Here is a 14,111-nt window from a genome sequence, read left to right as displayed (position 1 = left end):
TTCTATCAAAGGCACCATAATTCTCTCTGTCAGATTTAGAGTCAGTGAACATTTATTAAGCTCTTACTATCTGTCAGGCATCGTGCTAATTACTAAGGATATATATATATATATATATATATATATATATATATATATATATATATAGCTTAATACAGCCTCTGGCATCAAGGAATTCACAATCTAATCAGGGAGACAACATAAAAAAGCAGAAAAGCAAGGGGTGGGAGAGGTTACCCTCTAGGGGACATAAAGAAGTCACGAAGTTGGAGTGGGAAATGATCTAAGGAGGCATGAATTTCCCAGTGGTTTTTGGCTTGCAGAATAATGAGTTCTGGAGTTATGAAGTCCATGAAAGTAGCTGGATAGGAAATGATGAGGAGAATTCCCTGGGTGTCATCCTTAAATAGAGGAGAAGCAGGGAAAAGCTCCCAGATGTCTACCTCACTCCAATCAGAGGAATGGAGGAACCTCAGCGTCAGGGAGTACTGAGGAGGTATGAGTTTCTGAGTTGCTTTCCTCTTGTGGAATGATGAGTTTCTGGGTATGAGATTTATCTGGGGTCATCATCAACTCCTTACTTTCATAGGCTTAGCAAAGTACCTGGCACATGAGGGCTTAATATATGCTTCTTTATTTGACTCACTCCACAAAACCCCAGAAAATCAGTGGCCGTGTCTTGTTGCTACCACCACAAATCTCTCATTTCCTTCCTCTTTCTCCACTCACAGAGCCACTACCCTAGATCAGATCCGTGTTTCTTGCTTAGACAATTGTAATAGTCTTCTCATTTGTCTCCCTCCCTCAAATCTCTCCCCTTTCTAATTCATCCTTCACGCAGGTGCCAAATTGATTTTATAAAAAATGCAAAATTGATCATGTCACTGTCTTACTTAATAAAAACCAATTATTCCTATTACCGCTAGGGTCAATATAAGCTATTTTTTACATGGTAAAGAGTCTATGAAAAGACTTTCACCATTTGACCCCATCTAGCCTTTATAGATATTATACATTGCTTCCCTCCATGTACACTGTGATTCAGATAAACTGTCCTTCTTGCAGCCCCTTATAATGCAGTTCTCCCTCCTATTTCCATGCCTTTGCATTGGATATTCATGATACCTGTGATGCCCTGCACGATCACTTCCCCTTCTCAGATTACCTAGTTTCCTTCTAGGGTCAACTCAAGTGCTACCTTCTATATGAGACTTCTCTTGATTCTTCCTCTCCTTACCTCCTGCTGCTTGCTAGTTCCCCTTCCCATCCCATTTTACCTATTTTTTGGAATCAATTATGTGTACACCTATAGATCTACATGTCTCTCCTGGCTAGATTATATATTCCATGAGGGCTAGGATTGTTTTTACTTCTGTCTTAGTGCCTTACACATAGTAAGTGATTAATAAATGCTCATTGTTTTGTTATTTGATATTAGAATAATTGAACTGCATTAACACTGACGTTGTAATAATAATGGAAATCAGACAACAAAAAGTTGTTAAATGAAAAAAAAAGGCAGTGGTTCTTCTTGGGGAAGCATTCCAGGATGTTGGTGGATTTGATTTCATTGTATGCCAAAGGTAGTTGGGACAATAAATCCTCTTATCTTGTGGTACTCATGATAAGCCTAAGCAAAAAGACCACCATGAAGATATTTACAGTGTTTATGTCAACTTTTGCTATAGAAGATGAAGATATAGAGAAATTCTTTGAAGAACTTGGCAAGATTCTGCAAACCAAATCAATATATGCTTTTACCAGTGATTTTATTGTGGAGGTGGGTACAGGGGAAGATGATGAAATCATGTTGGAAGATATGACTCAAGATTAGGAAAGATAGTAGACTAAAAGCTTCAGAAGACTCATGCCTCTGTGTCTGGGATACTACACTCAAAAAGAAGAATAGAAGGTCCTGGACATGATGAGCACTAAGCAACATCATAAAGTAATGAATTGGCTATGCCTCAACAGAAAGGAAATGAGTAGTTACTAATGCGGGAGTCATGTTAGAATTAGATGTTGGCAGACAGTCAAATCATTGACTAGTTAGATAAAGGTCAAAAGAACACCAAATTAAAAGAAAGGTTAATGATAAGAAGACATGATGTGCAGTTGCAGTAATTTCAACCAGATACAGTCAAACAAGCCATCACTGACAAAAGAAGGGAAATGAAAAAAAAATATTGATCCAGATTATCAAGATTTCCTATGAAAATTTAAATCACATAAAGAAATTGTAATAATGGGGAGGCCAAAAGAGCATAATAGAAACCACTCTGCCTATCCAATAATTGATGTCCTTGTCAAGAGGAGAGGGAGAAGAGAAGGGAAGAAACAGCCATGAGGAACACCAATGTAGAATACAAATTCAGGTGTAAAACACTGTGCAAGAAGATAAATGAAGATTTCAAGTAGTAATTTGCCTCATAAAACATCAAAAAGCAGTGGAACCACAAGCAGCCTTATGGCAAAATTGGTGTGAAACCCAATTAAGCCACATTATCCCAAGGACATTCATAGAAATGGGAACAGAACATGAATATAAAATGAAGCTAGTTTGCCAGCATTTCTATAACAACCAATTTTCATAATCAATTTGGACTCAAATATCTATATCCTTGATGTGCTGTATGAAGAAATGGAGATAGCATGTGAGAAGTTGGTAAGACTTGCTGGACCAGACCAAGAACACACTAAAGAATATGTGCTGCAGGCAACATAATTTTGAAGTTGTTAAGGGATTGTTTTTTTTTTTTTTTTACAAAATAGTTTAGGGAAGGATAGATACCAAAGGAATGAAGAAAAGGATCACAGCCTATATTCTTATTTTTAAAAAGGTGATAGAGAGGATGTCAGTAATTACTGAACTACATGCCTCCTTTCTTATCATTACATGATGCAGCACCATTCCTGACACATATACTAGACACTTAATGATTGGTTGATTACCTGACTTTATATAATCTTTATAGGAATCTTTTTATGAAATCATGAAAGTGAAGCATCGGTCTTTCTTGAATGATTTTCTACAACAGACCACATATTTATGGTCACAAAATTGACTAAAAGGTACAGGAAATATAAAATCCCTCTGTGATTATTGTTTGTTAATTTAAAAAAAATAAACCAAATATAGTCCTAAAGGTTCTCTTCCAATGAAAGGTCTTTCATGGATGTATTGGGATCGTCTAAGGCCTCTTTGTAAATACAACAGGAGATACCCTGGTTTGATGACTCTCTTATTAATAACATCAAGAGAGGCATGAAAGAGGGAGGCATATGCTTGCCAAATGTATTTGTTGTCATGTAGGAAGTCTTGTTGAGAGTCCAAATGAGAGATTCCCTATAGATGGTGAAGTCTTCCAAATGCCCTTGCTAATACAGGATAGTGTGCTGACTATATCAAGCTTCAGAAGAGGCCATCTAATCCAATTTTAATTGCCTATGAAACTAGGTGACTTGCCAAAGGTCAGACAGTAGGTAGCAGAGCTGAAATTCTAATTTAGGTTCTCTGATTCTAGACCCAAGACTTTCCAGTGCACCTTGCTGCCTCCCTAAATATAATACTAATGTATTCTAATTTAAGACACCAATAAAAACTTAATAAAAATAAAAGTAAGAGAAGACAGTGCCTTTTCTAAATGATTTATTATAACATCAAGACTATGAAGGCAGAGAAATGAAGCTGGTATAGGAGTAATGGACATGGAAAAGAGGGAGTGATTAAAAGACTGGACAGAACATTGAGGGTGAAGAATGAATGAAGTAGTGAGACACAAGTTAGTGATAAAAGAGAGAAATTTCAGAGTTCTGCATCTTGGAGGTAGAGCAGTTTCAAGTGATAGTTTAAGGAAGTTTGTCTATCTTTATGGGTGGAGATGGAACTCACGGGAGTTGGTGAACTGAAAGGCTGAGGTGTTTGAATCATCATCAATATTAATACTAATGTCACCAAAGCTGATGGCAAGGGTTGAGTTGTATAGGACAACTCATCCAGGTACTGAAGTCACTGAGAAATGTGTTGTAGGGGAGAGGGATTTTTACCTAGGCAGGAATTGGTCCTGATTCAATTTTAGAATGGGGGTTCTAAACCTAGAATCCCCAGGTTTGAGCTGTGAACTCAGAAGGGGAGGAAATACATCTTTACTTTCACTAAACTCTAATTAAAATTTAGCATTTCCAAATATAAATTTAAAAAAATATTCTGAGAAAGTGTCTATAGTCTTTACCAGATTGCCCAATGTGTCTATGATATAAAAAAGATAAAAACTCCTGGTTTACAGGATGGGATTTGTTAGCTATAGGACAAAAGGAATAACAGACAGAAACTTCTAGAATGAAAAGATCCCAAGTTCCTAAGAGGCAGTAATCTAAGGAAAAATATTCTAAAGTACAATAATCTTCAAACTAGTTACAGCTGCAAAAGCCCATCATTTTAGCACTACTATTGTTCCAATGATGTTATATGGCTGAAAATCATGAAAGATTAGGTTCCCAGAGGAATCAAAATTACAAATTAACCAAAAGACAAAGGAAAGATACCTGCCGATGAGTTGCAGCACTGGTGACATCTGCAAGAATCTGTGTATATAACAATGTCGAATACATGTGCCTGGGAAAGGAGGTCAGCTGCATACATAATTAGAATGAGAGCTAACAGAGGCGGAGCCCAAGCACACTAGTGCTACTCTGAGGAACCAGAAGAATACCTCTAGCATGTTGGACAGATCCTGTATGGAGAATTTGTGGCAAAACAAGGACAATAATTGCATAGGATGAGAGAGTGAAGAGAAGTTAGGATCTGGATTGGTGGAGGAAGGATCTATACTTGCTGGACCATAAAGTATAAATATGTGTGTGTGTGTGTGTGTGTGTGTGTAAAAGATTATATTTTCCTTTTTCTTGGTAGCTTTTATTTTCAAATTAAAAAAAGTCTTAGGTAGTAAAGTTATTTTTGTAAATCATCTTCATTTTATTTATTTACTTATTTTTAATCAGAACTCTTCAGCCTCCAGGCCAGATCTATCTCTCCAGCTTATCTTCTTTGATGGTGAAGAGGCTTTTCTTCACTGGTCTCCTCAGGATTCCCTCTATGGCTCTCGGCACTTAGCAGCGAAAATGGAACATACTTCACACCCTCCTGGAGCAACAAATACAAACCAACTGCATGGCATTGTGAGTGGGGGAGATAAATACATACATACATGCATGCATATGCAATATAATACATGTACACAAATACATGTATGTATATATGCATATGCATACACATATACCTACACAAACTCTAATAGCTTTTGCTCCTGGAATAGCCTAGAGCATGGGGTGAGTCATCTGAGGGCCTGAGCATGTAAATGCTTGTCACCACAAGATTGGCCACTAATCGATCAATTCTCAAGGCCACCAATACTCATGAAGATGCCCTGTTAAAGTATAGATAGGTTGCAGTTTGCATTTATGTGGGGATTGATGCAATCCTAATCCTTCAACTGTTGAAGTAAGACATATCACTTATGCAAGCTGTTGATAACATATGTATAATACATTTGTTCACTTACACCTCCTCCCACATGATTACCAATGATTAAAATATTGTATTCGTATGTGAGAACAGTCTACAGCAATGATAAAACAATGGTACATTTTTTTATCTTGTAGGATTTGCTTGTATTACTGGATTTAATAGGTGCTCCAAACCCAACCTTTCCTAGTTATCTTCAAAATTCTCTTCGGTGGTTTGGAAGACTTCAAGCGATTGGTAAGATACTATTAGTATTATATATTAAACTGGGACAGATTCCCACTAAACAAATTGCTACTCAAATGAGTATGTGATTTTATTATTGATGGTATTCTTTTCAATGATACAGATCACAAAGTATCCATGTGTGTCCTTTTTGTGGTACATTTGCCCATATGCTCCCTTAAGTTTGCCATGGGAGTCCTCCCCAATGTGAGAAGGACCTTCCTAGAGTTTTCCTGACATCCAGAGGATATCAATTGAGCACATAGGATATCCATTCTTCTTTTGTGACTTTTTTGACTTTTCTTTCCTTTTTTGGGCCATCTATTTACACCTTACTCCCTGCTATATTCTTCATAATCTAATGATACTAGCCTCCTGGCTGTTCCACAACCAAAACACTCCATTTCTTGGCTCTGGGCATTTTCTCTGGCTGTCCCGCATGGCTGGAATGATCTCCCTCCTTATCTTCACCTACTAGCTTCCTTTAATTCCCATCTAAAAACCATCTTCATCATTGTACACCTGTGAACCTTGGACAGTCTACCAGTACCATGCCAGAAAATGGAACTGCCTCCATTGTTTTAGGAAGATCACCTGGCAAGACAAGGTATCAGACACTGAGGTCCTCTCTTAAGCTGAACTGCCAAGCACCCAAACTTGACTGCAGAGAGCACAATTCTGATAGGTAGATGTTAGACTGCCTAAGAAAGAGTAAAATGGTCAAGACCACTATGGAATCCCCCAAATGCAAACCAGTCATTCTTCTCATTGCTTTCTCTACTGAACTGACTGTCTTTCTGTTGTGCTTGATATAGCTGCTAGTGCCTCTGATAACTCAATGGACTGGCCATCAAACAACCTGTTATAGCTATATGTTTTATGCATATATATGTATATATAGTTACAGTTTTACATATTGTTATATATATGATTATACTATATATAGTACTATATATTAGTTATAGTCATACTATACATAGTATTTTTCATCCATTTGGTTTTTCCCATGTATTTTATTAATCCAATATCTTTTGAGTTCTCTCTGTTCCCACTGTCATCATTCTAACTCAGGGGTTCTTAACCTGAGATCCATGAGGAGTCTGTGGAAAGATTTAAGGAAGTCCATGAACATGAGTAGAAAACATTACATCTTTTTTTCAATGTAATTGGGTTTCTTTGTAATTCTATGTATTTATTTTATGCGTTTGAAAGCATCATTCTAAGAAGGGGCCCATAGACTTCACTAGACTTCCAAAGGAGGTTCACGACATAAAAAATGTTAAGAATTTCTGGCCCTCAATGTGGCTATTGTGGTGAGTCTGGTCATGCTATCTATTTGGCTTTCAAAATGATGCCAGAATTGTTGCTTGTAAACTCACTTTAAGCTCTGAATAGATATTCCTACAGCTGCTTACCTGGTGTTTCATTTGTGATTTGCAGAAAAAAAGCTACATGAATTGGGTTTACTTCAGGATCATTATTTGGAGACACAGTATTTCCAGGGTCATATGTACCGAGAACAAATCCAGGATGACCATATTCCATTTTTAAGAAGAGGTAAGATTTTTTTTATAACATTACAAATTTTCATTTTATTCTAGAATTCAGCATGAGGAATTATGATTTGTGATTTGCACATAAGCTTTCCATATCAAATACAACCAAAATGAAGTTGGTGCAACCAGATGCAATGGTTTTTAGATGGTATTAGAAAGTACATTAAGTTTAAAGAAAAGAACATGGTCTACTCTGGACTAACCAAATGAATATTTCTTACTGATTATAATGTATTCAAAATTCAAATCAATATCAGAAGTTGATGAATAAAAAATATGTAAGCATTTTAACTGTATAAAGCAAGCTAACAGGATTTGAATGACAACACAGTTAAACAACAGCAGAGAATGCAAATTTTAATAAGGATCTATTGGAATTAAATGTTTTTGACTCTTCTTCAGTTGCCACATGGTGGTTGATGATTTGTCTATGTACTAGGAGGTTAGCTGCTGAAAAGGCACAGCTGGGGTCAGGCAAGAGAAAATGTGCTCTGAATGAGGGCTCCATCTAAATAATGAGGGCTCCACCTCAGCCCAGTCCTTACCAGCTCCAGGAGAGTGAGTGGAAAGAGGGGCCAACATATAAATACAAGTCCATGATTATTCCGGAACTTGCCCAGCTGTAGTCAATGGAAACTTCCCTAGAAGGTGGACAATTATTTTCCCCTTCAATTCACACAGACTTCTCAGAAGCCTCTCAGCGGCCTAGGATTCTCATGAAGAATTCCAGCTATCCCAGCAATAACTTTCAAATACCACAATTTCTGCACATACGCAGTGTCTACGAAGAGGGAATTTACAGTGTGTCATTTTCCAATAAAACTTATGAGTTAATGGAAAGCTTCTGGAGCATGTTGAGAATGATGAAAGTCAGCATATATCTCTGTTAGTGAAGGCAAGATATAGGAACCCTTTCTACAGGGAGAGGATGCTAGGGATCCAGTCTTAAAAGGAAGGAACTGAAGTTTCTTGGTCCTTCTCATGACCTCCTTGGTCAGTAAGTGTATTATGGGGCTATCACTAGGGACTTTTTAAAGCATCAGGGATGGTTCTGGATTGGGGCAACTAAGTTCTGGATTGGGGCTGTAGTGGAGAGGGCACTGGAGATAGGAGACCTGACTCTACCAACAAATAGAGCACTGGGCCTAGAGTCAGGAAGACTCATCTTCCTGAGTTCAAATCTGGTCTCAGACACTAAGTGTGTAACTCTGGACAAGTCACTTAACCCTTTTTGCCTCAGTTTCCTCATCTGTAAAATGAGCTGGAGAAGGAAATGGCAAACCACTCTAGTATCTATGCCAAGAAAATCCCAAATAGGGTCAAGAGTTAGACTGAAAAACAACTGAAGAACAATTGACAATAATAATACATACATAAAGATCCCTGTGGAGCACATACTGACTTAGTTTTAAAATATGATAATTATCTATGCTTTTTTGTATTTTTATTTATTTGGTTAAATATTTTTCAACTACATTTTAATCTGGTTCCAGAGTATTGTGGGCTGCGTGTAGTCTGGCCCTGTGTCTACTGTAGGTGGTAGGGAACCACTGGAATTGATTGCCTAGAGCAGTGTTATGGTTAGACATGTGCTTTAGGTAGAGCAGTTTGACAGCTCAGGGGTGGATGGACTAGAGCAGGGTGGGGAATCTGGAGCCTCGAACCACAAGTGGTCCCCTAGGTCCTCAAGTGTGGCCCTTTGATTGAATACAAACTTCACAGAACAAATCCCCTTAATAAAAGGATTTGTTCTATAAAACTTGGACTCAGTCAAAAGGCCATGCCTGAGGACCTAGAAAGCCACACGTGGTCTTGAAGTGGCAGGTTCCCCACCTCTGGACTAGAGTGTGAAGAGATTTGAGGCAGGGAGACCCACCAGCAGCTATTTCGTAGTCTATGCGTGAGGTGATTAGGGCATGCACCTGGATGGTGGCAGTGTCAGAAGAGAGAAAGTTGCATTTGTAAGAGAGGTTTGAAATGTAGAAATGATAGGACTTGGTAACTTATTGGAGATGGGGTGGGGGAAGACTGAGAAAGGGTAAGAAGGTGAGGATAACACCTAGGTTTCAAGCTGAGTGACTGGCATGATAGTGTTAACCTCAACAGGAATAGGGAAGTTAGGAGTGTGAACTAGTTAATCTTTAAGGTCCTTTTCAGCTTTGATGGTCTCTGTTTCTTTGGTTAGAGCAAGTTATAGGGCGGTAATAAGACAGATAAGCGTAAGTGAAGGCAAATATTCCTACTAGAGGTCAGTGTACACACAACCAGGTGAGGAGCCAGTGGGACACAAATACCAAAAGACAAGTCTCAGAAAGTCAGGAATTGGGAAATCCAAAGGAACTGAAGAAGCAAGAAAAAAAATATAGAACACACCTGAGGTATCAGCACCAAGATCTCACCAACCAAGGCCAAGTTCTCTCTCTGGCTGGAAGCTTCTTATAAGCAAAATGCCTTGGACAAAGTAGGCACCCAATACATTTGTATTCAATTGAAAAAGATTCCTCCTAGAATAAGAACGATCACCAGGGAAGAGATAGCTCAGACCTCTTAGTTGAGGGCAGGTAAATGGGAGCACTTGAGGGTGAAAAGGAAGCAGATCTCAACATTTGGTTCTTAGCACAAAAAAGATTTCAAGTAAGGAGGACCGCTGCTCTTCTCTGTTTTTTGTTTGTTTGTTTGTTTGTTTGTTTTTCCTGCTGTCGTGGAGACGGCACTGGAGACAGGAGACCTGGCTCTAATACTTAATATCTGGTTAGTATGAACAAATCACTGAGTCTCGCTAAACCTCAGTTTCTTTATCCATAAAAGGGAATGATAATAATAATTCCTGCCTCAGAGGAGTGTTATGAAGGAAAGGCTTTGTAGCTCTTAACCTGCTCTAGAAATAGGAGCTATTTCTGCTACTAGACTTTGCAGTCAGCAACATCTAAGCTTTACTTTCCTCAATGATTAAATGAAATTAGAGAATTAGTGTTCCTAGCCATAAATGAGGTCCCATGAACATCTCTCTCTCCCTGCCTCTCTCTCTCTCTCTCTCTCTCTCCCTCCCTCTCCCTCCCTCTCTCTCACTCTATCTCTTGCTATCTCTCCCCACATATCACATTCTATATTTTACTATAGTCATTTATGTGCATGACTTATCTACTGAGACAGCTAGGTGGCACAGAGGTTAGAGCACTGGACGTGAAATCAGGAAACCTCTAAGTTCCAATTCAGCCTTAGACACTTGCTAACTCTGTGACCCTGAAGTAAGTCACTTAACGTCTGTCTGCCTCAGTTTTCTCATTTGTAAAATGGGGTTAATAATAGCACCTACCTCCTAGGGCTGCTTTGAGGATAAAATGAAATAGTCTTTGTAAAGTGTTTTGCAAACCTTGAAGTGCTGTAAAAATGCTTGATAACTATTCTTATTACTAGGTACTAAACTCTCTGAAGTCAGGGAGTATCTTGTTAATCTGAGTATTTCAGAGCAGAGCAGGGTGCCTTCCTTGCACATAGTAGGTACTCTACCAAAATTTTCAGTCAATTCTACAAAAATAGAATGAGTAACTCTCATGTGCCTGGCATCATGTTAGATGTCACAAGGGGCACAAGAATGAATAAGATATAGTCTTGAGTACGTGAGTAAGTAAATGAGTGAGTGAATGAATATGGAGTACAAGAAGAAGGAACAAGGGGGCACAAGCTAGGTTAATTGCTGCCTTCATGTACTTTGGTAACCCCATTTAAAATTCTATTTTAAGTGTGACAGTTTATTTTTTATTTATTTATATATTCCTAAATATATAACTAAATAAAAACTAAATAAAACTAAATATCTTTAGTTTTCTCGTTGCATGAAATGCTCACTTGTTTACAAACCAATCCTCTCTTTTCAGGTGTTCCAATTCTGCATCTGATACCGTTCCCTTTCCCTGATGTCTGGCACACAATGGATGACAATGAAGAAAATTTGGATAAGCCAAGTATCAACAATCTCAACAAAATCTTACAAGTCTTCGTGTCTGAATATCTTCATTTGTAATACGCGCATTAGGGAAGGAGGATTTACTACTTTGAACATGGTGTCAGACATTTATGTCCAGTTTTAAATCCTTACCCCAAGAAAGTTCTATATGGGCGATTCTGATAGAGACTTATTTTATAGATGGTCTTGAATGTGTAGTTCCTAAAATCTACACTCTTTCTGGGTCCTAAAAGAGCCTTATTCTTTAATTTCCTCCTAGAGGCAAAGGCATAAAGCATTCAAGGGAATAGCCTTAAACCTTCCCACATGCCCAACAACTGGAATAAATTAGGTGCACATATTCAGTTCCAAGGTCTCCAAAATAATACTTAATGATGATGTTGTGTGCAATTTGTAGAGTTAGTTTTGTGATTTTTCAACACAGTGAAATTCATTTCATTTAAGACAAGGTAGAGATATAGTTGAAAGAACTCTAATTCTCTTTGAGAAATCATTGTGGGGTTTTGTTTTTAGTATGTGTGTGTGTGTGTGTGTGTGTGTGTGTGTGTGTGTGTGCGTGTGTGAAAATTAAAATCAGAATTTAATCTCGTGTTGTGATTTTTTTTTAAAAAACCAAGGAATTATATTGTGCAATTTTAGGCAGTTTTGATTTTTTTTCTTTTGATTTAGTTGGGAAAGATCATCTAACCTGTTACTTTACAGATAAGAAAACTGGAGCCCTAAGAAGGGAAGTGACATGCCCAAGGTCACACAAGTCTAGCCAGTCCAAACCCAAACTCTTTCCCCTATTGCATGCTGCCTCTCAAGTAAAGTTTTTATAGTTACTTTAAAATGTATTCAAACTTTTTCCTTCCTTTCTTGTAGGGCAAGATAAATTTCTACAGGGGTGTGGGGTGACAGAGGAGAGCGCTGACTGGGGAACAGGGCAACCAGAATATACGCCATCTTGGAGGGGGTGGGAGGGTAGAAATGGGGAGAAAATTTGTAATTCAAACTATTGTGAAAATCAATGCTGAAAACTAAATATGTTAAATAAATTTTTAAAAATGCTAAAAAAATGAAAAATAAAAAAAAGAAAAGGCAAAAAAAAAATGTATTCAAACTGGAACATATAAAAACAAATTTTTTTAGAAGGGAATTTATAGAAGCACAAACTTCCTGTGCTCAGCTATAGCACATATAGACATTTATATATATCTATCTACTGGAAACTTACTTAGAAATACAAATTGATTAAATTTTTTAAATTATGGAATTGATTCATTTTGTAGTCTCTGAAATCTTGCCATGTAGGCAGCTTTGAGGCCACTGGGACGGCTGTCAGAGAATCCTGGAGCCCCAAGATTACTTTGAGCTATGTTCTTGCCATTTAGAATGGTCTCCTAATAAATGTTAATTTCATTGATGCTTCTAGAACATCACTGGATCATATGAAAAAACTGAGAGAGAGGTGATGACATGCCAGGCTACCCAGGTTATAAGTGGCAGAGAGAAGATTTGAACTAAGGTGTTTTGGTTCCCAATTCAGTTGATTTTCTTCTGAACCAAGATGCCTCTCAATTGAAAGAGAGACAGAGATCCTGAGTCCAGAAATAATCATAGCTGCATACAGCCATAGGTTTCTCTTTTGATGTCTCTTTTTTCTCACACTCCTTACACTGAATTTCCTTTGTCCCTATGTGGTCAATAGACATCAGATCAGGAAAGTGAAAGGTCATTGAACAGACAGCCCATGCCCTGAAGAGCTTTTTGGCTTGCAGGTGCTGTTTTCAGTGAAAGGTAGGACTTTCAGGAATACACCTCTGAAACCGTCATGGAACTGATTCAGCGAAAAATTATAAAACTTAATTTGCTCATGTAATGCGGTGACCCAATATCCTCCAAACCTTGTATTTACATGGACCACATTTAATGGGGGGGGGGGCGGTGCTGTCAACATATCATTTTAGCTTTTTATGCCCCTACTCAGAGTTCCCTCCAGGAAATCTATGAATATAATTAAAATATAACTTATGTGTAAATCTCCACAGATGTGAGTAAAAGGGTTCCCAGGTCATTATAAGCTCTGAAGGTATAATAACACATACATTGGTTGTAGGATTGACTTTTTTTTTCCAAACCACATAAAATGCATAAAACACAAATTATCACATATTATATATGTTATCACACAAACACATAAGTTATAAGTTATATCCCTATTGCCTCACCACAGTCAATATAATTATCCTTCTTCTCTGATGAGTCTTACCTTTCCTGAGTTCTAAAACTCTCCATATTTATATTATCACTTTGTAGCTTAGGGAAACAAATTTGGGGTTGCTAATGGGATAGCCTTACAATATGCTAGTAAGTCACAGGAATCCATGCAGTCCCCCAGACTCAGCATCACCCTGTGTTGTAGTAGACTCCCCTTGGATGGGAAACAAAAGATGGGCTGCTTGAGAGGTAAAACCCCAACATTCAGTGAGTCGCCTTTCACAGAAGACACAGATATAAGACATTCAGCCTTATGGTATTACCATGAGGTAACATACTTGGAGATTCTAGAAAGGTGATCCCTTTTCCATAAGACCAAAGCCATTTGAATAACTCATAGTAATGTCAGAAGGAAAATCCATGGTTTTTGCTCTCTCATCCAGTCTTTTGCCATTCCATCTTCAGGGGTTGTGTGTACATACTTTTCGCTCCTTGCAAGAGACTGGCATTTCTCAGGGCCAATATTTGTCTGGTAGAAGGGTGTATTCTAGAGCTCTCCAACTTGAGATTGCTTAGAAAGGCAAGCTCTGATGCTGGAACTGTACAGGCAATTCCCTTCTTCCGTGGAATTCTACATTCT

At 38.0% G+C, this 14,111-nt stretch overlaps 1 protein-coding gene across 1 annotated transcript in view; it reads left to right on the top strand.

Annotated features, from left to right (window-relative positions):
- The window catches only part of QPCT (glutaminyl-peptide cyclotransferase), a 33,729-nt gene extending 21,406 nt beyond the window's left edge, over positions 1-12,323 (top strand). The window contains exons 4-7 of the mRNA XM_036751405.1: positions 5,002-5,178; positions 5,662-5,761; positions 7,190-7,306; positions 11,184-12,323. Of these exons, the coding sequence (XP_036607300.1) occupies positions 5,002-5,178; positions 5,662-5,761; positions 7,190-7,306; positions 11,184-11,329 (540 nt within the window). The 3' untranslated portion in view covers positions 11,330-12,323. The remainder of the gene's footprint in view (positions 1-5,001; positions 5,179-5,661; positions 5,762-7,189; positions 7,307-11,183) is intronic.
- The last annotated feature ends 1,788 nt before the right edge of the window (positions 12,324-14,111 follow it).

Source organism: Trichosurus vulpecula, chromosome 3 (genome assembly GCF_011100635.1).
Source record: "Trichosurus vulpecula isolate mTriVul1 chromosome 3, mTriVul1.pri, whole genome shotgun sequence".
Classification (NCBI taxonomy): domain Eukaryota; kingdom Metazoa; phylum Chordata; class Mammalia; order Diprotodontia; family Phalangeridae; genus Trichosurus; species Trichosurus vulpecula.
Note: the sequence above shows the minus strand (reverse complement) of the source record. Positions and strands in the feature narration are given on the sequence as shown.